We start from the raw sequence: 9,358 nt of genomic DNA on the forward strand, positions 1-9,358 counted from the left end.
AATACCAGACTGCTGCATGAACAAACACGTTGCATTACTTTCTGCTATATTAGCCTAGAATGTATTTCTAATGCCATGATTTGCCACTGGGAATGAATATTTGTTTTTCAACTGAGTCGTGCATCCACCTGCATTCCAGCCACCTCCAACTTGGTGCTTCCTTGATGTTGTTGGACGCTTAACTCCCATCACCTTAAGCCAGGAAGGCCAATGGTCAGAGAAGATGGAAGTGGAAGTCCAAAACATTTGATAGGCACCTGGCAGAAGTTGGGAAACTGCTCAGGTTTGGAAACCGCACTTGTCTGATAGCATCTCTACAAGGGGCTCACTTGGAGTTCAGGTGTGAGCTGTATGGGCAGGGTGCAGAAAGACGCATAGAGAACCAGTCCAGCTCCTCTGCAAGTTAGATTAATAACAGCCTCTTACTCTCCCCCCCCCTTGCACTAGTTATTACAGAACGTGCAATAAAATTGTGGCCTACTTTCAACCAATATACAAGCTTGGCTCTTTCTTCCTATAGAACTATTTGCCCAGCTTTTCCTGGTGAGTTATCATCACCCTTCCTTTGCCACAATGCTAACTTCTCTGTGACTCTGGGGATTAAGTAGTTGGTAATTTTTTCACACTAATCCTCCTCCGTTGCTGACCACAAACACTGAACATCCATGACAATGAGGACATCGTGTTTGGGACAGGAACAGGCTCACTGCACTCGTGTCTGGGCAGCAAGCAGTGCGTGTGTATATTTTCACGGGGTGGACAGACTTCATTTTTGCTTACAACATTTTTGCATGTCTCATAGGCTTGGCATGAAATCATATGTATCTGCCTTGTTGTTGTTGTTTAGTTGTTTAGTTGTGTCTGACTCTTCATGACCCCAGGGACCAGAGCACGTCAGGCACTCCTGTCATCCACTGCCTCCCACAGTTTGGTCAAACTCATGTTCGTAGCTTTGAGAACACTGTCCAACCATCTCATCCTCTGTTGTCCCCTTCTCCTTGTGCCCTCCATCTTTCCCAACATCTGGGTCTTTTCCAGGAAGTCTTCTCTTCTCATGAGGTGGCCAAAGTATTGGAGCCTCAGCTTCAGGATCTGTCCTTCCAGTGAGCACTTAGTATCTGCCTTATGCTGAGTCAAAACATGGACCAGATCTACATTTAGATCGGGGGACACAGGTGATGCTGTGATCTAAACCACTGAGCCTCTTTGGCTTGCTGATTGGAAGGTTGGCGGTTCAAATCCCCGTGATGGAGTAAGCTTGCGTTGCTCTGTCCCAGCTCCTGCCAACCTAGCAGTTCAAAAGCACACCGGTGCAAGGTACCGCTGTGGCAGGAAGGTAAATGGCATTTCCGTGTGCTCTGGTTTCTGTCATAGTGTTCCATTGTGCCAGAAGTGGAAAGATGCATTTGTCCACTCGGCCTTAAAGCAAGATGAGTGCCGCAACCCCATAGTCACCTTTGGCTGGACTTAACCGTCTATCACTGAGCTACCGCACTTCCACCAGAAATGCAACAGTGTCAAAGCATTACTTAATCATGGCTCTATAACTGAGCACATGGGTCTAAATGGGGATGAAGGACACTTCCATCAAGAAAAGGAGTTGCTGGGGAGCACATATGGATGTTGAACAAAGCCCAGAATCTTTGATTGCTTATGTTTGTTGAATAATATAGGACCAAGCAAAATGTTGCAATACGTTTTCTTTTCTACCGAATGCTTGTTCTTGTATTGCACACTTTGCTTTTATGTTGCAAGAATGGTTTTGCTGTAAATAAGTACATTTTATATCAACAAATTATTGATTCCCATTTGAGTAAGTTGCCATGTTGATGACCCCACAGTTTCTGTGACTTCCTAAACTCTGCACACCATGATAAGGGCTCCAGATTCTATAACGGACACACTATTTCAGTCCACTTCTGCCAACAGGTCCAGATGTGCTTAGGGTACAATCTAGAATTACTTTTTTAAAAAGGTAGAATAATGAATTATTGTACTTTTCTGTAAACCAAGCCTCTTTCACAAGGAGAGCATTGTCTCTGGACTTGGTGTCAATTTCCGCATGCAAAATTCTACCGCAAGGTCAGAAACGCCTCCTCTTTGATTAAAAGACACCTGCCGCACATGAAAGGGCGTATTCAAATGCAACCTTGCAAATTAGACAACAGCAATAACAACCAACCCTTGCTTCTTACTTAGATCTGGAGCCATCCTCTTGGGTAATAAAAAAATACAATTTACATATCACTAGCCAGATGTGCGAATGCTTGCCCTGATTAGTGCATGTGTGAAATAACTAGATGAGATGCCAGTGAAGCAGTACTGTTTTTATCTTTTGAAGACATCCTTGCTCAAACAAGAATGGTGTGAATACCTTACAGGGGGACATTGTGCGAAACAATGGGCAACACCGTGCGTCAATGGGACAGTCCACTGGCATCATTACAAAGAACTATAAAATCCGCTGTGCTTTTTGGCAAGTGCCGTGTCAGTACAGCATGGTAAAATAATGTGAACTGGGAGCTGCATATACAGATTCAGAACAGAGCTGAAATAGCCCTATTCATGTCTGGGATGTGAATACTACACTACCAAATTTGGCTGCTGCTACAGAAAGGATGGTTTAAGTGTGTACTTGGCAATTGTATGCACCATCTGGTGAGAAGGCGGCAATCCATTTTCGTCAGATAAAAGACTGGTAACCATCACCCATAAACTAGAGTCTAGACTACTGAAATGAGCTCCTTCTGGGGTTGCTCTTGCCAACTGTTCACAAGATTCAGCTGGCTCAGAGCAACGCGTCTCCAGCATCTGTGGTGGCTTCATACTGCCTTCCATCCAGGAAAAATTAAGGTGTTGGTTCAAAGTTTTGACCCATAAAGTCCCAGAAACCTTATACACAAAAGGCCTTAGAACAGGCATAGGCAAATTTGGCCCTGCAGATGTTTTGGGACTACAATTCCCATCATCTCTAGCTAACAGGATAAGTGGTCAGGGATGATGGGAACTGTAGTCTCAAAACATCTGGAGGGCCGAGTTTGCCTATGCCTGCCTTAGACATTACTCCTTCCCCTAGATTCCCTTGTGCTATTCAATAAGATTAACCTGTTAACTAGTAAACGTGTTATAGTTGTAGAAATATGTTCTCAATGGCTCACAACTACATAGCTCCTCCCCACGGAGACTTGCCAGACCTGAACACCTTGGTATGTGGGATTATACCCATGTTATTGGGCTACATCTCCCATCTTGTTTGATCACTGGTCATTCTGGATGAGCTGATGACAGCTGGGAGTCCAATAACATATGGAGGACTACAGGAGAGTTATGCTACAATTGTCACTTTGAGAGCTCTGCAGCTGAGCAGCATTTTGAAGATACATTATTGTCACCAGGAAGAGGGACATGAACAGGGGCCAGCAAACTTTTTCAGCAGGGGGCTGGTCCATTGTCCCTCAGACCTTGGGGGGGGGGCACGGACTATATTTTGAAGAAGAAGAAAAAGAACAAATTCACGTGCCCCACAAATAACCCAAAGATGCATTTTAACTAAAAGGACACATTCTACTCATGTAAAAACACACTGATTCTGGGACTGTCCGTAGGCTGGATTTAGAAGGCAATTGGGCCAGATCTGGCCCCAGGGCCTTAGTTTGCCTACCCATGGACAAGAACCTATATTAATAGAACATCTTTCTTTCTCAGAGCTGCTAATGGGGTAAAAGTCCAGTTACATTTGCAATAATGATAATTTTGAGTATAAAAATAGTTTTGTTTTGTTTTTTAAAATAAATAAATAAATCAATCAGGTGACACTTTTCCTAACACTTAATGCTTCAAAAAGCTTCACCAGATGAACTTTTATTTCCTCCCACATCCTTCCAACTCCCCACATGCATTAATGGGGAATCACTCAAATGCTAATGTGCACACCATGCTCCCCCTAACACACACATGTTGGCCGCACATTGTGCCCGCATATGAAGAGGCTTTAAGTATGTATCAATATTTACACAGAGAGAGGTGTGATCCTGGCCCACTCAAGATCCCCTTTGTGTGATGGATCTCCATCTTCATATTCACTGTACAAGTAAAACCCATTATTGTGAGTGTCAACTATAAAGGCAATGGGTGTTTGGCCACTTGGTGCAGTAGGGATGGAACTATCCTCACTGCACCCAGTGGCTAAACTGTATGTGGAAAAAGGAGAAACAAAATTTTTATTGAACTCTCCTCAGCTTTTCTACCTTCCTCCTTTGGATCTACATACTTTTCTAAGGTAGCCATGTTCACCACTACTCTCAAGGGAACAGTGAATGGAAGGAGAGCTCAAATGCTCCACAGCCATCAAGGGAAGTCCACCAGGACCATTATTGTACCCAAACATGCCACACTGGCAATCCTGGCTTACTTGGCTCAGGGAGGTCTTAAAAGTCCACCTTTGAGAGCTCTGGAGTCCACATTCAAGCCTGCTTCTGAAAAACTGTGGTCTAAACCACTGAGACCACTGAATCCCCACAACAGGGTGAGCTCCAGTTGTTTGGTCCCAACTCCTGCCAACCTAGCAGTTCGAAAGCATGTCAGTGCAAGTAGATAAATAGGTACTGCTTCGGCAGGAAAGTAAATGGTTTTCCGTGCGCTGCTCTGGTTTTGGTGTTCTGTTGCACCAGAAGCAGCTTAGTCATGCTGGCCACATTACCCGGAAAAACTGTCTGTGGACAATGCCGGCTCCCTTGGCCTGTAAAGCAAGGTGAGCGCAGCAACCCCACAGTCGTCTGCGACTGGACTTAACTGTCAGGGGTCCTTTACCTTTTACCTTTTACATCTTTGCGTGGACAGGCGGAGTCCCCAGATCCCGTGTGGCCCCCCCCGTCATGTGAAATAACGACTCATGACAACGTGCTATGGGATTAAATTGGCCACAACTTTATTAACTTTCAAATGTGGGTAGACCTTGGCTCAGGCATTGGGCGTTCTCCCTCCCCAGTCCCCAGCCGGGGACCTAGGGAGCATCAGGGTTATCCAGTGGGGGGGGGGGATGGGCCGGCTCTGGAGAACATATGTTCAAGCAGAGATAACCGCCCCTGTTACGCCGCCGCCGCAGGGGAGAGCAATGACGACCTTTCGGCGTACGGTCAAAGCCTCCCTTCAGAAACCCCTTTGACGGGGAACCCTGGTATCGCCGCCGCAAAGAGGAAGATGGACTAAAGGATTCTGTCCAACCAAGGCCTGATACAGCCAAAGTTGTGCCGTTTTGCTACGGGAAAGGCGAAACCTGCCAATGCAGGAAAATTCCTTTCCGGCCCTTTAACAGCGACCTTAACGTAGCAGCGCCCGCATACCTGTGAAGAAAAGTTAACCTGCAAAACCTGTGAAAAAAAGTTAACCTGCAAATAAGACATTAACTGAGGGTGGGTAGGGTGGGAGAAGCTCTGGAGCCAAGTGAGGATTCCCAGGTAAGATCCTCCCTCTATTGTGTGGGCAGGTAATCCCTCCCCTACCTGGCCTGGTCTCCTTGGCAACGCTTCCCCCAGGTGGGATTGGACAACTGACTGAGGTAGGCGGAGACCTCCAGGTATCCCACCTGAGGGAAGGCAAAGCCAAGCCTATGCTGATGGGGCCACTCCAGATCTAGGGGCTGCGCGCGTCCACGCAAAGGGCATCCCCGTTTTAAGCGGGGAGCGGTCATTACTGGAGGGAAGAGTATGCCCCATGTTATTTTTATAAGCTAGTAAACAACTGGATGCACTCTGAATTTCTAGAATGCCTAGTTATAAAGAAAAATAATGGCTTTAAGTGGAGCAAGAATCATATTTCAAGGCTGAAACCCTGAAAAGGCTTGTGGAGTACAGATGGAACCACTGTGTGCTCCTAAGAACCAGTAAGTATTAGATTTGTTAATAGAGGAATGATATTTGTTTCATTTCACTCCTGCTTGCTTTTAGTTCTACTCAAATACATAAATGAATCTATTCAATCATACAAGTCCAAATATGCAAGAATGAGTCTGTGATGAATCTTTTTTCAGATGGTTACGCTTCCGGAAATGTTTGTTCCGCAATGGAAAAGCTGATTCAGTGACTTTGGAATCTTCCACAGCAACTGCCACATGGCGCAGTCAGTCAAACGGGATAAACACATAAAACGTTGGAACGTGTAGGATTAGATGGTGAAAGAAAGAATCTCACTTATTACATTTATGCTGCAAACTAAAAAAAATAAATGCTTAATTTTGCTTTCATTATTACAGACGCCAAATTGATACAACTAGCATCTGGGAACATTAGCCAATTCCATCTGGATACTGACAGCAACAAAACTTTGATGCGCCCATGACAAAAACTATGTATTTTTTGTTATGCCTAATCAAACAGATAAAATGTCAGGAAACAAAACAACCTACAGATCCCACAACTAGCAGGAGTTTGCAGCAGATGACCTCCAGTGTCCTTCCCAACCATCCCATTCTGTATTGAATACAGTGTATTATTCAATTTCTGTGAAATATTCCAGGAATCACCCAGAGTGATGAAGCTGTGAGGCCCTGATTCTTAATTTTCTACTTACATTTATATAGCTTCAGGACTGAGGCTATCAGTAGGAGCAAACAAGGAAGCAATGCTTGCCACCTGCTTCCTGGATAAACAAGCATACAATCACTGATAGGTCCACCCACCATTGTGAGGCTCAAAGCAATGAAGATGATGCCTCCCCAGCTGTTGCCATTGGCTGTGGGTTTCTTGTGATGTCACAAAAGCACTTGGCAACTGAGTGGATATAAAGGCAGGGCAAGGGAAATCCCTTTTCTGTTTCCAGCAGGACACACCTGGCAATGGATGTGACATTCAGCCCTGCCCAGGTTTCTTTCACTTGGAGGAGGCAAAGTGGTGAGTGGAAGGAGGCAATCCTCTGGCACTGGGATGCTAGGGAGCGATAATAAGTCAAGTTTGCTGCTGGTATCTGTGATTGGAAGCTGGTGGACATCTCATAATAGACCTAACAGTAGCTTCTGGCACAATGGGACACCGTGACGGAAACCAGAGCATACGGAAAAACTGTTTTCCTTCTCGCTGCAGCACTACCTATTTATCTACTTGCACTGATGTGCTTTCTGCTAGATTGGCATAAGCTGGGACAGAGCAATGGGAGCTCAGCTCACTCCGTCACAGGGATTCAGACAATGAACCTTCCGATCGGGAAGCCCAAGAGGCTCTGTGATTTAGATCACACCTATGAGTAGAGGTGAAGCATTGTGAGAGGGCACGGGGCGGTTGCCATGGGCGCAAAATTGTTAGAGGTGCAAAATTTCAACACCCAGTGCTGCCTCAATACAGCTGTGCCCTTCCATTGCTGGCCTGCATTGAAAACGGCTTCTCCATGCAAACCAGGAAGTGATCTCTGCAGACAACAGAAGGACTCTTCCTATCTTACCTCTGTGGCTGTGATCTCCTGTGTGATGCAGACACCAATAGGCAGTTGAATGTGCATGCGTACTCCATCTGTTTCTCTCTCTCCCACCCACCCCATTCTGCACAGCCCCGGGCACTGGCAACCTATGCTATGCCACTGTCTATGAGGGAATGTGGTCATCAGACTGAGAAATGTTCCCCACCCATGTTTTGCCCCTTTCTTTGCTTTGGAGCATTTCACAATCTTTTTCCTGCAGCTTGGGGGTCCTGGGAATAGACTCTTTGTTTTTAGCACTTTTTCTGCTGGCAGATGTTGTACATTGCCCATCTTTTACTTGGGATGTGTTTTAATTTTTTCTTGTAACCTGGTCCTGAGACTCAAGTTCAACCTCTCCCCCACAGTTTCACAATTCATCCTAACTCAAGTAACTGAATTTACTACCAAGCACTGGGAGATACTCAGTGCTAGTCCAGCTCAGAGTAAATCAATTAAAAGATTGCTAACTTGGATTCATTCTCCTTCAACCCGGCCAATTTAGAACATCTGAATACACTGAAGGTGAGGCTGTGACAGTCTCTGCCCATAGTTGGGAAGATTTTGGGCCTCTTGTGAACTGTGAGCATAGGTTTGGCCTGATGATTATTATTCTTATACTAAGTCTGCAGGTCTTTTAAAAGATCTGAATTAAGTCTTTGTGGCTGCTGGAAAGAGGTGTTAATGATAAATTATGCCCATCGTGAAACTGGTAGTTCATTTGTTTTGATAGAACTTCTGTGCATGCAAAAATAATTCCCCTAATCAATTAGAAGCCATTTTCAGTCAACAAATATATGGGGGGCAGGCTTTTGGGGTGAGCATGTAGCAGTGTTTTGGCATTTATGTAAACTGCTTTGGGTGAGCATGTTTTGATTATTTAAATCTTTTAAATATAAACATAAATACAATACAACTTCCAAGCAGGGTTGAGGTTTCTCTCTTTGTAGGAGTTAACCATTGACCCAAATATTCCCAATTCTTGGAAAATGAGATTACAGAAGAATGGTTTTAATTAAGTTACATTATACAAAGTTAAAACTCTGATAACTTATGCAGCTACCCATATATTGTCATGTAATCCCACTTTAGAAGTTTCCAAGTATGACTCTGTTAATGTACCATGGGACTGCTCAATTTGCCTACATAGCTACTCCAATTTTCTTTATTTCTATTAGGCTGAATTCAGATAAGGTCACTGTCGAACCAGCAAAATGGTTACAGAGCAAGGAGGAAACTTACAGTTAAATGACTATATTTTTCTACTTTACATTCTGTATTTGGGGCAGGAACAACAAAATATTTCAAAATTCCCATTAGCGCAGCAAAGTTTTAACTTGGGCCATAGATTTCCCTTCAAACCCAAGGGAACTTCAACCTCATCGGATGCCTCATGGATCAGAATTCATGGATTCTAGTTGATATAGCATTACAGTGGTATTAATAAAGAAACCCTTCTGGCTGAGAAAAAGCATTAAAGTAAGCAGTCCAAGGGAGCTGAGAAATGGGATAAATAGAATGTACTTCTGGCTAGCCAATTTTAACTTGCCACCAGCAGTAGTATGAATCTCGTCAAAGTCACTGTATTGATAGATCATGCTAAAAGCGTAATAGAAAATGCAATTGAGCTAGACTAATGTAACTCTAGCAAATATCATTGCAACTTGCTTGATTTCCATAACCGATACGGCTGCTATTTGGAGGGGTTAAATTTTCCATATGCATAATGCATCCATAAAGATAATGAGAATTAGCTTTTATCTTTATTTCATGTTTTTTCACCAAACTTTCCGCAAGCAGCGATGAAAGCTAGAATTAAAATGACGTTACTTTTCTCACACCAGAGCACATACTCTTCCCACACTCCCTGCCATTATTTCGCTTCTCATAATGCTGGATAATCCTCCAGTTCCCC

The 9,358-nt window shown here is 44.1% G+C and overlaps 1 protein-coding gene across 8 annotated transcripts in view; it reads right to left on the reverse strand.

Moving 5' to 3' along the window:
- CNTNAP4 (contactin associated protein family member 4) overlaps positions 1–9,358 on the reverse strand; it is a gene marked incomplete at its 5' end in the record, with an annotated part of 260,718 nt that overhangs the window by 180,038 nt on the left and 71,322 nt on the right. Inside the window, one exon of one of the 8 annotated variants that reach the window (XM_083464786.1) lies at positions 6,568–6,679. The exons of the other annotated variants lie outside the window; for them this stretch is intronic. Coding sequence (XP_083320912.1) covers positions 6,568–6,679 — 112 coding nt within the window. Of the gene's footprint in view, positions 1–6,567; positions 6,680–9,358 lie in introns of those variants that run through there. 8 annotated transcript variants of the gene reach the window in all.

This window comes from Podarcis liolepis (assembly GCF_965112155.1).
Source record: "Podarcis liolepis genome assembly, chromosome: 11".
In the NCBI taxonomy this organism is placed as follows: domain Eukaryota; kingdom Metazoa; phylum Chordata; class Lepidosauria; order Squamata; family Lacertidae; genus Podarcis; species Podarcis liolepis.